Below are 15475 nucleotides of genomic sequence, written 5' to 3'. Positions count from 1 at the left end.
CAATGACGAGAAGAACATAGTGGTGGACTGGTGGTGCGTCAAAGGAGGAACATTCTGGTGGTGGTGGGCTGTGTGAGACGAAGGGTTTGGGTTGAGAGCGACCAATACAACAATATGCACTTATGTTTCCAATCCAACAAAAATATAGTTTCCCAAAATCACCCACAAACCGCCAAGTCTGCTATGAAATCCGGGTTAGAAGGAGATTTTCCTGTTTTAAAAAATGCACGGGTTAAAAATCGTAACAAGAATGAGTTTAAAGGATATGGAGCCAAACAACTAGATTTGAGGGTGAAAACTATAGTTTATCGAAATCAAAGTGTGTTCACCTTAAAAGTTCAAGAATTCTTCTTTATTCTCTCTGATGTAGAATCGAGAGATTGTTTTTCACTAAAACATGAGTAGAGAGTTTTACCAATGTGAACCAAATAGCTAGGTACCAAACATCTTTTAACATGGATGTGCAAGAATGATCTGTTGTCGCTGATCCTTTGTATTCAATAATAAGACAATCTAAGAGCTCATTTGATTCATAGGAATATGAAGAGTGTAGGAATAGGAAAAGATGTAAGATTGGAATGTCATGTCAAGTTAAGTCCTATATAAATATGGTATGTCTTTGATTGTAGCAAATGAATTTTTTCATGAGGTATAAGCTAATGTTTTTTCTATAGAATTTGCACTACAAGATTTCTATAGGAATAGTTCCTATAAGATATGTTCCTATCAATTAAATGGTTTGCATAGGATTTTTTTTATAAAATTTAAATCCTACATACCTTTGTCAAACCTATGAATCAAAGAAATGTGGGTTGCTAAATAAAAAGAACTTGCTATCGTTGGGAATTGTGCTAGTAGTAGTACGGAAATATACTCATTTCGCAGGACCTATACGCAAAACCTACCGCCGCCCCTCTTCCACCTCGCCTCCCACCGCAAGAAACGAACCGGAAAAAAAAGAAGGGAAAAACACGAAGAACAGGGGACGAACAGCAGGTTTACCATCGCGATTTCCCAGAAGCCCGCGGAGAAATCCTGCCGTGTTCCAAGATGCCGCGCATTCCCCTGATCAGATTCCCCAAGAGGCATCTCAAAGTCCCATCCCCGGCAGGTGCTCTCCTCCCCCCGCGATTCCTTGATCCCCCCTTTGATTCGTGTAGGGTCGAGGCTTGCTGGTCTAGGTCTACTTTGCCAGAGATCTAATTCCTTGTCTAATTGATTTTATGGTTGATTTTCCTTGGCGCAGCGGCTCAACCTGCTGCGGATCAGCACGCGACCCTCATGTCCCGACTGGGTAAGCCGCAGGATTCTCGAATCCGCTACTAAACTGTGCTTTTGTCCTCTCTTATTGAATTCGGTTCTTTATCAGTGGTAATTTGTTTTCCGGCACATGCTTAGATATGCCTTTTTAAAGTAGTTGATTGATCCCTGCAATATATTTTTCCTTGGGATGTTATTGTGCTGCATAAATTAGGAACATGAATGTGATTCTGTGGCTGATGGTTTCACGGAGCTTTTCAGAGTGTTCATTAAGTAGATGGAGTTGGGGTATTAGGATAAGTTTGCAAAGAACTTAAAGGTCTTCTGGGTTATCATGCAACAGCAGTGTGTTTTCTTGATACTTCTGTGCTTTATAGTTGTTTGTTCTACGGATGGTGCGATATCATTCAGATTTAGGGTTGCAGCTGGCTTACTAACCTGTGCAGATATTCTCAAGTAGTTCACATTGACATGCAATATGTATGGATGTGCTGAATGTGTTACAGAATAATCAACCCTCTTCTGGGGATTAGAAGAGATGATGTCTTCTCTGACATTCGCCACCCTTGTCTGTGCCATGTTATATAGCCTGTTACCACCAGTCCTTGTTACCACCAGTTATTTGATAGTTCTTAATTCTTATTCTTCTAATACATTTATCTATGTGTTGCAATAAGCTGATTTTTACATGTATTGATTGTTCGCTGGCCTAATACTAGCTGTACCTGTGTTGCAATGTGTTGCTTTTTTGCATGCTAGCTTTGGTTCTTTAGTGAACTGGTATGCAGGTGTTTTGTTTTGCTAAATAAAACAAACGAACCTGTCGGAAAATGGTTCACTGTTGGGAAAATTGTAGATTTGTTCCTGAGTTCGTTTACCTTTGTCAGTTTTCCCAGGTTGAGCAGTCTCCTTATGTTTGCCTGAATTTTTTTTCTCAATTGTATATTTACCCAATTACCTTACATGGGGGCGCTCCATCCTACAATTAAATGTATTTAATTAACTGTGATCAAATCTAATGACACAGCCAAATATTGGATACCTGGTAACTAGCCAAATCAGTTCTGCAGCTCTATCCTTTTCCTGCCATCTCGTCCTTGAGCAGGCCCCCACAAAAATAGTAGGCCAAATCCTCAATACTTTTGAGGCAGGCTGACCCAAGATTGCACATCTCGACGTGGTGCCTTAGTTCCACTGCCCTCTGGTAGTATCCCACCATGCCATCACGTACCTCCTTTCGGAGCAATAAGCCTGGCATCTACCAACACCCAGAGGACCCAGCCTTGCCACCTGCTGGAAGCCTGGAATAGCCACAGAGTGCCCTGCCTAACCACCTCGTGCATCTCACTGTCGTAGACGGTGCTCCTGCGTGTGCAGCACATAACTTCATGGAGCAGGTGACTTCTCTCAACTCGTGTCCGGCGGCAACAGTGTTGCTGGCGCTCAATGGATGAACTCCATTAGGAAACCAGAGAAGTTAGCGCTGCAATTGCAGAAGCATTCTTCAGCTTGTGGGGCGGTGGGCAAGTTTCGCCTCTATGCTGCAAGTCGTCGTTGCTGCCGCAAAGACCTGACACTCTTTGGTGCGGTGCCACGTCTGGATTTGGTGGTGCGAGAACATACAGCCAGCCGAGCAAGTGAGCGGAAAGAAGGTGTCTGGTCAGGTTGTAAAATTAGTTAGTTTAAAACTGTCAATCGAAGATAGAAGGTGGGGACAGCTGTTGTTTCTAGGAAAGCCACTTGGGGAAAATTTACATCAGGCCACTCAACTTGGGGAAATCAGCAAAGGTTGGACAACTTTGGGAAAATTGCAATTCCCCATTATATTTACTTAGGACATCAGCAGTTCAGCACTACTGCCCTCTAGACGCTATTTTGAACACTAATTTTATTCTGAACTGTGGTACATCTATATTTAATATTACAGAGTGCCTTTTTTTCCTGAATGTATTATAAAGTACTTCTCATAGTACATGGAAAGGTGTGTAACTAACAATCTACAATTTCATTTCCAGGAGCTAAAGTAGAGGCACCATCTTCTGGGGTGAAAAAGAATTATCGCTTTACATCAGATGTTCCTTCAGCACCTTCTCATAATGCTGTTGGAGGGCCAGCTTCACAACTTCCCAAACGCACACCACTCTCCGAGGAAGAGATTGAGGCTATCATGGTATGTTTGATGTTTACAGATGCTGAAATTCAATGTGTTGTATGGTTAGCAGTATGAAGAAAGGAATTTTGTCCAATGCTTGTGTTTAGTGTGGGCCCATGTTAAATTATAGATGAAATTTGCAATGATGCTGTTGTTGCTCACATAAATGTGTTTTCTTGGTTCAAGCCTCAGGATAATGGTGAAGGGCTAGTTAATCACCATTGCATAATCAATCATCATGGTTGTTCCTAATCTGTTGTCTGTCTTTGGGGGAGTGGATTGTACTTATTTGCACTTGCTACTTGGTAGATGGAAGTCACATATTGCACCTGCTACTTAGTAAACACAAGTGACAGGGCTAAGGTAGCCAGTTCCTCAAAAATAGTCTTTGTATGGACCCCATCATAAATCCATGTCATTTGGAATTTCTTTCACTTATATAAACTGTTGATATGAACTCATATACATGAACCAGAAAAAGGGACTTGGTCAGAGGATATAGCTATTTGCCATGCAATCTTTTACTCCTTCTGTCCTTGTGACTTCTAGGATTACCCCCAAATGAGATTTCTATCCTTTTGCCAACCTACCTACCTACCTACCTATGTACATTCTGCTACTCTTATCCATCAATGTTAACTCAAATATCAATTTATACTGAAATTTTGTTAGTTCCAAATGCTACTTGAATTCCCTATGGTATTCTGCACCATGAACAAATTCAGTGTGTGTGTTGACAACTATTTTGTTTTTGTCTTGCATCATTATGAAGCATGTTAATCTCTCTAACATGAAAATACGTATTTATTTTTTGAGCAGCAAGGTGGTGTCTTCTGAAATCGCTTCTCATCGACGGTACCTTCCCCTAGCCGGAGCATCAATAAGACACCCTACACCATGCTTCATTCTCAACCTTCACCTTGGAAGTGTTGTTATTAGAGCCATGTTGATATGGAACTCTTCCTTTTTGGTCCCCAGAACTCACCAGCTGCCACGCTTGCTTTCTGAATGCTGTCCACATGTGACTAACCAAAATGGTCAACACTGAACATGTGATGCATGTGTGCCTTGAGAAATTGTGTGGATCCTGGAATGCTTTGATGAACCTCCATTTTTTAACCTCGTTTTTGTTGTGAGTTTCTCCCATATATTAGCATGTATTTTTCTTTTCTCATGCATTGTTTTGAGTTCTTGATGCCGTTGGTGACAATTTGATGAAGGCGTTTTCGTTTTTTTTTGCTTGATTAGTTGATTGTTATAATACGTGTTATGATGTCAACGGCAAGCTTCCAAGACAGTATTGTGCTTGTCGTTTCCCCTGTTTCAGTCGTTGGAGCTTTCGTTGTCTTGCTGCCGTGCAAGTATCATATGAGTGCTGCTTCATCGGAACTGTCCAAAATTTGCAACCTTCCTATGAAGTTTTTTCTTGTACAACGTGCTGGGAGTTTCATAAAATCCAGCACAATTGCATATGGGAAACGCTGTGTATCATCCGGGGGAAACGAACTCTCGCATCCTCCGCTTCGCGAGCGCGACACGCGTCCCTCCAGCTGGAAGCCATCGAGAGAGCAACGTGGGCGGGGCCCACCTTATCACTTTGTAGTTTGTACGCACTTTCTCCTCCGCTCGTCTCTCTTTTCCTTTCCCCACTCCTGCCATACCTTATCCATGTCTTCTTCCCCGACCAACTCCATGTAACTATGAGAGGAAATCAGCTGCTGGTCTACCTCCACAGTTCCATGGGGAGAGCGGTCGCCGCCGCCGGAAAAACGAACGTCGCCGCCTTCACCCCCGCCACTACGTGCTCCACACATCCTTCTCCCTCTGAGGTTGCTGCTGCAAACCTCGACTTCGCCAGATCTCCACTCACGTGGGCGCCCTACATGGATACAACCGTCGCCGGCGTTGCAAGAGAAGGGGGTGAGGCGTTGTCGGTCGCCCCACTGCTCCCTGTATCGCCGGCGGCCGCCATCCCCATCTCGTCGCCCCAGCTCGCATGCGAGAGTGCGAGACTCGGCGATGGGAATGATGCTGCAAGCCCTCACCGCCGCCGGTACATTTGGTGTCCGGATTGTGCTACGTTGGGCATCCGGCACTGCTGCCATGGGCGGCCGGTACTGCTGCTCACCGCCGCCGCTATATTTTTGGCGTCCAGCTTCTGCTACCTTGAGTGTCCAGCACTGCTGCCATGGGCGGCCGGTAGTGCTGCTCACCGAGGCCGCTAAATTTGGTGTCCGACATCTGCTACCTTGGGCGTTCGGCACTGCTGCCATGGGTGGCCGGCACTGCTTCCTTGGGTAGTTGTCGCTGCTGCCAATGTTGGGCGGCGTTCCTACGGAAGATGACCACATATGCTGCAAGCCGGCCGCCATGGCCGCCCTGCTGCTGCAAGTCGTTGGCGCCTGCTACCGGGAGTTCTGGGGTGTTGCTACATTGGGTGTCCAGCTTTGCTACCTTGAGCATCCAGGGCTGCTGCCATGGGTGACCGGCGCTGCTGCCTTGGGAGGTTGCTGCTGCTGCAAACCTTTAGGCGGCGGCGGCGATGCTGCCTTGGGATGTTGCGGCTGCTGCAAACCTTAGGCGGCGGCGGCGATGCTGCGGCGGTGCTGCATGTCGGATGACGGTGGTGGATCCGGCGGCGGTGGTTGGCGAAACAGCGAGTCGGCGATGCTGCGAGAGTGCGAGGGTCACGGGAAGTGCTGCGAAGGTCCCCCTGCTGAGCGCCGGAGGTGGAGCTACCTCGCCGGCGGCGGAGCATCCTTCCTGGTGGTCCGTGTAGAGAGTATGGTGGAGGTCCGCGCAGGCACCCATGTCTGCCTGCCTGAAGAGGCGAGGGGATTTTTTTTCGGTTCTGATGCGACTCGGTCATCTGGACGTGGGGTATCGTTGTTTCTTAATTGGCCCAGTGGACACGTGTCGAGCTCCGGAGGCGGGGGATCAGGCTTCCGATCCCCCGGGGGACGCTCAGCACTACCCATTGCATATCGTGGAAGTACCTTTGGAGACAATGCGTGTATGATGACACTGGACACATGAGACCGCTTTTAATTAATTGACTTAGATTTAGTACTCCCTCTCTCAATAAAAGGATATCAAAAATTTATCTATTTAATGTATCTAATATTAGTGTCTAAATACACGGAAACTCAAAACTGATCCCGGGGGCATATGCGCCCTGGCATATACAAAACATGTTTTAAAAAGTTCAAAAATTTAGGAAAAAAGTTGCATGTCTAGGGACTTGTTCTATCTGCGCACGTAAAAATCTCACGTAAAACCAATATATTTTGTCTTTTGTATAAAAAAGATAAAAGTGTCTCAAAACTGGATTATTTTAGCACTAAAATTTATCTTTTTTTACATAGGGCACAAAACATGTCATTTTTTGTTGCTAAAATAACTTTATGAGCATGTAACATGTCAAGATATACACAAGATATTTATTTATTTATTTAACATTTTTAAATATGCTCAAAATGCATTTTAATGTAGAAACATCCTATCTGCTTAGACTAGCCACGGTGGAAGTATTATAAATAGTATCATGCATTTTATATTGATAAAAATCTGATGTGGCAACGAGGGGAGAGATGAGAGTGATATCATAGGTAGATATCGTATCATGACATGTAAAACTAAAAAAATTAGTGGAAAATACATCAAGTACACAAATTGACATTGATATCCTATTGTAACTAGTCTTAGATAGATCAAACTTTAAACAAAACTAAAACATCTAAAATATAGTAGGTAGCACAGTTTTATATTTAAAAAAGGAGTATTTATTAACATGGTGATAACTCAGCCAAGTTCAGTTGAAAGCCCCTGTTTCAGGGCCATTGGCCATTGCTGAAGAAGATGCTCTTGCAATAGTTAAGCTGCAAACGGTTCAGACTAGGACAGACTGAGAGTTGTTAAGATAAAACAAAGGGAGGAGGAGCGAGCATAACAGCAGTAGGGGAGGCCGGCGGCAACACCCAGCCGTTGCCGTTGCCGTTCCCTCGCGAAATCCAATGGCCATGGCCCAGTCCTCCTACTTCGCTAGCCGCCCACCCCTCCTCCCCTCCGCAGCGACCTCTCCCTCCTCCTCCTCCTGGTCGCCTCCCAGGCACGGGCCGCCGCGCTGCCGCCGGGCACTCACGGCCGCATCTTCCCTCCACCTCGGGCCGGAGGACTTCGCCGAGCTCGTGCACAACAAGGTTCGCGCGCGGTGACTAGTTTCAGCAGTTGTTTTTTTTTTCTTTCTTCTTTCTCTCGATTGGTTCCTAAGCGGGGACTCGATTCGTTTCTTGAAGGTTCTGATTGCGGCGACGGCGGCGAGCCTGATCGGGCAGCTGGCAAAGCCATTCACTTCCGGCGGGGATGTGGGCAAAATCGACATCATCAAGGTCGCCGCCCGGTCAGGGGGGATGCCCTCGACCCACTCCGCGGTCAGATTATCACCCCCTATCTTATTTCCTTTAGTTTATCGCCTTGCTGCCTTACTGGAACTGTTTATAGAGCGCCTCTTGACTGTGCTTGGGATAAGCCTGTGCTCCCATGTTGTCATGTCTAGGATTAGAGCCAAAGGAATTTTCCCACTTCTATTGCAAGAATGAAACTTGAACAGCAAAACTGTAAAGTTGGGCGGCAGGGATTCTAGGAATTTTAATACGGGTTGAGCTAGTGTGGACTGTGGATTTTTCGTAACTACGTGCGTCCACACCCCATGTAAATACTATGCATCTCCAAGTAAACATAAGTATGAAAAACAAAATCATCAAGGCCACCGCCCGGTCAGGGGGGATGCCCTCGACCCACTCCGCGGTCAGACTATCTTTTTTTCTTTTTCGAGAAAACGCAAAAAGCCTCTGCGTTTCATTTCATTGAAAAGATAGAAGGTTTACGGTTACATGCCCCGCTAAGAGGCGATACAACACAGTTGGGGAAAAGAAAAAACAGGGTGAGCTAGTGTACATCCCATGGCTGGGGTAAGATCATGCGCAGCCCTTGTGCTCCTGCCCTTGCCCGTAGTGCAGCTTCCTCCTTGATGTTGTTGACGACGGTGCTGATGGAGGGTTGGGCTCCATTGAACACACAGTCGTTGCGATGTTTCCAAAGCATCCAGGGAACGAGCAGGGTGATAGATGCCAGGCCCTTATGGCTGGGGGTTTGGGGAGCTTCGCCGTGCTCTGTGCCACCATGTATGGAGCGAGTCGTCGCGTTCAGGTGGGTTGCAGGTGGCGCGCAGCCAGGCAAGGACCTCAAACCAAACCTGCTGGGAGAAGCAGCAGCCTGTCAGGAGGTGTTTATAGAGCGGTCAGACTATCATCCCCGAGCTTTATTTTCTTTAGTTTATCGCATTGCTATCTTACTAGAACTGTTTATAGAGCACCTCTTGACTTTGATTAGGATAAGCCTGTGCTGTCATGTGTGCTGTGCGCCTCTTGACTTTACATTAAGATGTATACTAGTAGGATTATTACACGATGAATCTACTTTAATAACAAAACGGCAAATCTATTTACCATAATTGTATATTGCTACCGTGTATACTTTTTCTAATCTCTTGGAAAACTAAAATTAGAGCCGAAGGATTCGCCCCTTCTATTGCAAGAATCAAACTTGGACAAAATAATCGCAAAGTTGGACAACACGGATTCTAGGAATGGTAATACGGATGGAGCTAGTATGGACCGTGGATTTTTCATAACTACTTTCATCTGCACCCCATGTAAAGAATATGAATCTCGAAGTAAAAAATCAAAAAATTCTCTGATGTACTACATGTTATAACAACGCTGGCCAAAAAATTGTGCAGTGACCACACAACTCAAAATGAAGTTCTATTGCTAGAAACAAAAAACACACCAGAAAAAGAGCATAAAATTAATGACACATCCTCCGAAATCACAGGGAAAACATATGTGAACCAGGGGATTTTACAATGAGGGTAAGGAATATCTATGGGTCGTAAAAGGAAACAACCAGGTCAAAAAAAAAAAAAAAGGAAACAAATCCAGAAATTATACGAGTCCTGTACAGACTACTCTCCGTCTCTCCCTATGTACAGAGGCTCACTACCCTACGCTCCCACGCTTCATTTTTCCATTTGCACCATCATAACTAGGATCACAAATCAACAGTTAGGCTGGTGTTTCATTGGTTAAGAAAGATTCTTATAATTAGCAGAAGAAAAGTTAACACCAGGAAACATGTGCTGTTGAGGAATGAAAGCAAGGTCCTACCCTGACATGTGCAATTCTTTATTCTATTGTACAATCATATATGTTTGGTATGTAAAGCTATTAAGTCTTGTCAAAGTTGACTGCAAAATTTCAAATGGTTCTAACTATAAATCTTCATGTTACAGGCAGTTGTGGCAGTGACTACCTCCCTTGCGCTAGAAAGGTTAGCTTCTTTAGAATTCTTTAGCTCAGGGTTTACAAGTTTCAGCTTGTTTTTATCCATAGATTGTGTGTTTTTATTCTTGATTCGGGGTTTAGAATGCAGGGGATTTGCAGACTCCATATTCGGGATGTCGGTGGTGTTTGCGTCGATTGTAATGTATGATGCCCAGGTATGGTTATTTTGTCTTTTATTTCTATGCTAAATTATCAATCTGGTCATTTGTCAATGTCAGTCAGCGCTTATTGATCATCCAAGTGTACTGGTGATTTCAATGAGTTTTAATATGCATGACTCGTCATTTCCTCTTTACCGGCCTAGATGTCCCCATTGGCCATTGACAAAATTGAGAGGTGAAAGGTGCTAGAAGTTTGACAATCATAATTCACACATCTCTTAAGAGAAAACACATCCATGAAGAAACGATATTGGTCTGATACGTTTAGTTTCTACTTCTGCCCTCTTGAATCTGGTGGAAATTCATGTGGAGTGCCTTTTATTTCCTCACAATTGCTGTAGTATATTTGCAATCCCAACAGTTCAAAAAAATGTTGAGTTTTAAACGTTTTTTGAGTGCTAGGCAGATTGTCAACATACTATAGTATGAATGTATGGTACCCTTGATGCCAGATGATATATTCTTGACAAAAAAAATGTCAGTTGCGCTGATGTATGAAGCACTATCATGCACCTTTACACGAAGTGTGATTTTCAGGGATATCTGCTCGAGCTTTCTTTTTTCCTTGCTTCTGATTCTTTGTTGAATATTATTAAAGATGGTTCTAGCTCGCTGTAAGTAACTGTACATATTAGCCTTTTTGAGCACATTGTTGGAGCCAATAAATTTAGCATTTTCTATCCATTACCAGTGCATTTGAACATGGACAATTTCTTCTTAGCTTGGACTCGCAAAAAAAAGATCTTCTTAGCTTGGTGTGCGATGCAGCTGTAAAAAGTTTAACCAGTTTAGTAGTGCCCATGTTTTTTATGCGAGGTAGTGGGTACCCTGCACGCTGTTAAGTTGCCAGGACATGTTCTCATCTATTTATCCTTTCACTTCTGTATTGATTATGCCACATCATGTCTGAGCTTTGTTTATGCTCAGGGGGGTCTTACACAAGGCTTGACAGGGGTTGTTTCAGATTTCTAATCTGTTGTGCTCTTTCATAAAGTACTATAACCATCGGAGCTAATGGTGACGCCATGTTTGATTGTTTTCAATAGGGAGTTAGAAGAGAGGTGGGTAAGCATGCAAGGCTTTTGAACAAGTTATGGACCCTAAGGGATCAGACGACTCAAGACCAGGAGGACGGTGGTGACCTGGTGAATTCCACCTCTGAACCCCACATTGCGAACCGCGAGATGGCTTCTGTTCCCCAGGATGCATCTACATCACAACGTTCAAACACTATGTCCTTCTCGAGGCGCAGCGCTGCGACCAAACTGCTGAGATCAAACGCGCTCCGAAGCTCAGAATCAGAGCTAACTGAATTGACAGAGGAGTATAGCCGGCTGAGCGAATCCGTCGGCCACACGGAGGCACAGGTCGCAGTTGGTGCCTTGTTAGGTTTTGTCGTAAGCTTAGCTGTCTACGCGACACTGTAACCACTGCTGCCATATATTTTTTTGCATTCTTAACTACACGGCTGGTTGATATTTACACAAAAAAAAGGAACCAAAGCGATTGATTGCCACCTCTATGAAGCATGTTTCATATTCGCGAATGCTTTGTTTGACCCTGCACGGACTTGACATTGAGCGTGAACAGTTTGTGACTTTGCTACATTGAACTTTGCAATATTGCAGCTGCTGCCCCTGTTTCACGCGCCATTTCTTCTCTCAGAGTACAGAGGAAAAGCTTGGTTGGTAGTACTACTAGACGCTAGACGTGTATGTGTTTATGTTCATGTACTACATGAACAGGAACTTTGATGCGCGGGGAGAGACGATTAGTTAAATTTGATAGCCAGGAGGAAGAAGCGTGACGCATCAGGCGTTGATTTCTTACTGTAACCCTGTTCCACAAAATAGATAAACTCATCGGTCTTGGTAAACAAAGACACCGTGCGGCCAAGAGCTTTGTCTACGTTTACGGCTCATATCGTACAGCACCGCAACCACATACTGATGCAGTTGATCTACAGAAGCAACTAGGTAGGCGATTACCTCCTAAAAAAAGTAGGTGATTACTTGAAGACGAGATGGCCTTTTATTTCAGACTATTCAAAACGTAAACCAACCTTTTCTAGTAGTAACACAAAAAAAAAGTTTCAAAGTGACCCAATTGTCCAGTTGTGGAGGATAAATTTCCAAATCTTGTACAGGCATGGATGCCAAGTGAATAATTTTTTTCTGATAAGATAAATCCACATATTTACTTATTAATAGATTGGGAGGACCTTATCGCAAAGAAGTATCAATAAATCTTTGTAACTACAAAACAGCTGGTGAGATTTAAGGCAATTCGAGATAAAATAAAAATCATATTTTACTATAATTATCTAAAAGCAAAAATAGTCTTATAAAAATAAAAGTGGAAAGACATGCAAAAAATAAAATGTTCCAAATTTTTACTTGTGCTGTTGCCAGAATTAAAATTGGTTTAGTGAAGTTGCCAGGATTCAAACCCCACAATGGGCTCAAAAGCCTGAACGTATGAAAGATCGATGTAAACAACACACCACACTTGAAACTAAACAAACCTATTCACTTGCGTAAGCGAAGCTAGCTAGCTTGATATCCAGCTGCAGCCTGCAGCGAATTCTCTAGGTTGTTACGGTGGTACCAGAAAGTGTTTCACCCTAAAAATATGTAAGTATTTATCATGCACAAAGTTGTCTCACTGCAAATTTTATAGGTTTTCTTGGTTTTTGTTTTTTATTTTTTCGTTTCTTCTATGTTTAAATTGGCTTTATCCTATGTTTTTTTGCTTGCTTGAAGAAAATGTTATGTCAGACATAAATTTAGGTTCATCTACCAAAATCTGATATGCATTGTTACTAAAAAACCAACCCATCTCCCTTAATCCCATCCAAATACACAAAACATCCTCATGGTTTATATCCCACTCCCACCCACCCCCACCCCCAAATTCATACAAATTGCTCCTCTCAATTGTTTTTTAACTACATTCCTAAAATCAACTAGGATGGATATGTACCTCAAATTTATTTGTCATATCATGGGCGGTGGGATATTTAGTCTGTGTTTTGTTTGCAACTTCAAGATCAAATTCAAATATGCATTTGGATTTCTTTCTATCAAGAATAATTTTATTCTATGAACCTCACAAACAATCCATAAGATCAAAATATACACCGCTTCAGTGCAACATAAATCTAATCATGAAATTTTCTCCGGAATCCCCAGATCAAAAAATTTAAGCAACTCCAATCCTTAGTTTGATCCCATTCGAAACAACTAAACAAGTAATCGACAGGGAATGACATCCACAAAACATCACATCTCTTGGCACTCATCTCCATCAAATAACCTAAGAAGCAACTCAGCAAGCCGGAGCTAAGTCAAATTGGAACTTCAAAGTACATTCTCAAACAAAAAGACATTGCATGCTAGATTAGAAAAAAAATGCATATGTGACTTCGAGTTTGCCATTTGTTGAACGTATTAACCTGCCACCATTTGGAGAAAATTAACCATGTTTCCCTACTTGTTCGAAGTCATCACTCATAGCTAATACTACAACATTAGCTCCAAAACTAGCAGATTCAACAAATAATGGCAAACTCGAAGCGACATATACACAAATTTCCATATACATTGAGATGCATATCCATACCAAGTAGATCGATGATCAAATTAACCAGGTCTTAAGAAAAAAAAGTAGGAGCTGATCAGACCAACAGTTTAACATGGCAGCTAGCTAGCTAATGAAACAAAGCTCCATTTAGCTACTTTGAGAACCTGAGGAGGTCGGCGGCCTCGCAGCCGAGGTACTGCAGTGGAATCCTCTGCATGGGGGAGGTACTGCTGCCACCTAGCTGCTCCATGAGCAGCTGTTGCTGATAAGGCGCCATTGATGCTGCTGCTGCGGCGGTGACCTTGCCTTGGAAGAGCTGGTCCAGGTTCTGGTGCGAGGCGAGGAGCTTGTCCAGGATGGACCAATCCGTGGGGGCCGCCAAGTGGGGATCGCCGCTTCCGCCGCCGTGGTGGTGCTGGAGCATCCCATTGCCACCGCCGGACGTGAGCTTCATCAGGTTCTGAGAGCACTCGACCTCGAGCGAGCTCATGGCCACGGCAGGCATGAAGGAGGGGAGCGGCGGCTGCTCGTGCTCAGCGCTCATGAGCTGCGGGAGCTGCATGGAGGCGTCGAAGGATGGGAAACCATAGTGCTGCTGTTGGCTGCTGTGCTGCTGCATAAGGTGGGAGTTGTTCATGATATGCTTCTGGTCCATCGACGGTTGCATTTCACCCGTGTTGGAATCTGAAACTGGGAAGGGGTGGAGGAGCTCGTCTTCATCGAATGCCGCCATCTCTGCCGGGTTCATACCTCTCGTGTAGCTCTTCTTCGTGAAAACCCTACACACCACCCAGCCATCTTCCTGCGTTTCACACAAGATACTGGTAAATAAAAGCCACTACTAGCAAGCATGCATGCATGAAATCTAATGTATTTGCTAGACTTGCTTGAATTTGTGTGAGAGTAATGCTTTGCCTACCTGAATCTCAACGTTGTCTTCATCAAGGCGGTACTCGTGCATGATCCAGTCGGTCTTCTTGCCGTGGGGAGCCCTGCCGACGTAGAACACGAGCGTCTTCCTCATGCCGATCCTCCTGGCGCTGCTGCCGAGGAAGATGGCCTTGTCCCGGCCAGTCGCCTTCCAGAACCCTGCCGTCGTGGCCCGGTTTGTCCTCGTACCCGTCGGGTACTTCTTGTCCTTGTGGCTGAAGAAATACCACTCGTTCTGAGGCCCCGTCCCTATCCTGCACCGATCTGCCATGAATGGCATGTATAGTTTGTCACTTGCTCCGTCGACCAAGCTATGTAGCCAGCACCATATCAAAGGTTTAAGTTGATCACAAATTCACATACCTTTGAGGTCCCATGGCTCAAGCTTGTTGAGATCGATCTCCCTGATGACATCAAGGTCTATGGCCTCATAAGCAACCTTCTTCCTCAGGTAGTAGTAGAGGAGCTCCTCATCAGTGGGATGGAACCGGAAGCCCGGTGGCACCGACAGTGCGCCGCCGCTAGGATGCATGCTCCCTCGGCAGCCCTAAGATCTGAGAAGAAGCAGACACCATGTGTGCACCCAATTAGCAAACCAAATTCGAAACTACCTAGCCTTCGCTCAAATTAACTGCATCCTTATATACCCTTCTCTTCATGCATATAGCTAAGAGAACAAAAGGAAGAGCACAAACCTTGGAAATCTCCTTTCTACCTTTTTTGCTCTCCCCGCTGGTTCTCAAAGTAACAAAGTGTCAAGACAAGCAAGAAAAACAAGAGCAAGGTGATGGTCTAAGGGAAGGGAGAGGATATGTATGGGTTATATGGAAAGAGGCAGCTGGGAGGCAGGGTTTGCAAGTCCAAGATGCTCACCAAAGACAAACCCTAGGTCTATAAAATGTTGTACCATGGCCTGTGCAGGGATGAATGGGTTTGAGCTGGCTATTGGTGCTACTAGCTAGCTAAATACTTTAGTCAGAGCATTG

General features: G+C 44.3%; 3 protein-coding genes across 4 annotated transcripts; 2 read left to right on the top strand and 1 right to left on the bottom strand.

Annotated features, from left to right (window-relative positions):
- Positions 1-907: 907 nt before the first annotated feature.
- On the top strand, positions 908-4531 carry LOC127314016 (uncharacterized). Its single transcript, XM_051344482.1, has 4 exons — positions 908-1111; positions 1247-1294; positions 3276-3430; positions 4232-4531. The coding sequence occupies exons 1-4, from the start codon at positions 1051-1053 to the stop codon at positions 4247-4249; spliced, it is 282 nt and encodes a 93-aa protein (XP_051200442.1). The 5' UTR covers positions 908-1050; the 3' UTR covers positions 4250-4531.
- Positions 4532-7027: 2496 nt separating this feature from the next.
- Positions 7028-11499, top strand: LOC127314015 (uncharacterized). 2 transcript variants are annotated; one of them, XM_051344480.2, is made up of 5 exons: positions 7028-7611; positions 7708-7842; positions 9765-9802; positions 9905-9971; positions 11024-11499. In XM_051344480.2, exons 1-5 carry the CDS (start codon positions 7426-7428, stop codon positions 11402-11404), a joined length of 807 nt encoding a protein of 268 aa, XP_051200440.1. In that variant the 5' UTR covers positions 7028-7425; the 3' UTR covers positions 11405-11499. The 2 variants fall into 2 exon arrangements, with proteins under 2 accessions (XP_051200440.1, XP_051200441.1); XM_051344481.2 differs by lacking the exons at positions 7028-7611; positions 7708-7842 and adding an exon at positions 8233-8710.
- A 1921-nt stretch (positions 11500-13420) lies between these two features.
- Positions 13421-15044, bottom strand: LOC127312154 (NAC domain-containing protein 76). Its single transcript, XM_051342614.2, has 3 exons — positions 14853-15044; positions 14479-14753; positions 13421-14361 (listed from the first exon to the last, which is right to left on the bottom strand). The coding sequence occupies exons 1-3, from the start codon at positions 15019-15021 to the stop codon at positions 13711-13713; spliced, it is 1095 nt and encodes a 364-aa protein (XP_051198574.1). The 5' UTR covers positions 15022-15044; the 3' UTR covers positions 13421-13710.
- Between the last annotated feature and the right edge of the window lie 431 nt (positions 15045-15475).

This window comes from Lolium perenne, chromosome 7 (genome assembly GCF_019359855.2).
Source record: "Lolium perenne isolate Kyuss_39 chromosome 7, Kyuss_2.0, whole genome shotgun sequence".
NCBI lineage: Eukaryota > Viridiplantae > Streptophyta > Magnoliopsida > Poales > Poaceae > Lolium > Lolium perenne.
The sequence above is the reverse complement of the archived record's forward strand: the minus strand, read 5'-3'. Positions and strand labels throughout refer to the sequence as shown.

What these genes read in the sequence shown, in the direction of transcription:
- LOC127314016 (XM_051344482.1), top strand. Translation starts at nt 1,051, where the DNA reads ATGCCGCGCATTCCCCTGATCAGATTCCCCAAGAGGCATCTCAAAGTC. An exon ending in CAAAGTCCCATCCCCGGCAG is followed by an intron (nt 1,112 to 1,246) that starts GTGCTCTCCTCC and finishes TCCTTGGCGCAG; the next exon opens with CGGCTCAACCTGCTGCGGAT. An exon ending in GACCCTCATGTCCCGACTGG is followed by an intron (nt 1,295 to 3,275) that starts GTAAGCCGCAGG and finishes TTTCATTTCCAG; the next exon opens with GAGCTAAAGTAGAGGCACCA.
- LOC127314015 (XM_051344480.2), top strand. Translation starts at nt 7,426, where the DNA reads ATGGCCATGGCCCAGTCCTCCTACTTCGCTAGCCGCCCACCCCTCCTC. An exon ending in ACCTCCCTTGCGCTAGAAAG is followed by an intron (nt 9,803 to 9,904) that starts GTTAGCTTCTTT and finishes TTTAGAATGCAG; the next exon opens with GGGATTTGCAGACTCCATAT. An exon ending in TTGTAATGTATGATGCCCAG is followed by an intron (nt 9,972 to 11,023) that starts GTATGGTTATTT and finishes TGTTTTCAATAG; the next exon opens with GGAGTTAGAAGAGAGGTGGG.
- LOC127312154 (XM_051342614.2), bottom strand. Translation starts at nt 15,021, where the DNA reads ATGCATCCTAGCGGCGGCGCACTGTCGGTGCCACCGGGCTTCCGGTTC. An exon ending in TGAGCCATGGGACCTCAAAG is followed by an intron (nt 14,754 to 14,852) that starts GTATGTGAATTT and finishes CATTCATGGCAG; the next exon opens with ATCGGTGCAGGATAGGGACG. An exon ending in AAGACAACGTTGAGATTCAG is followed by an intron (nt 14,362 to 14,478) that starts GTAGGCAAAGCA and finishes TGTGAAACGCAG; the next exon opens with GAAGATGGCTGGGTGGTGTG.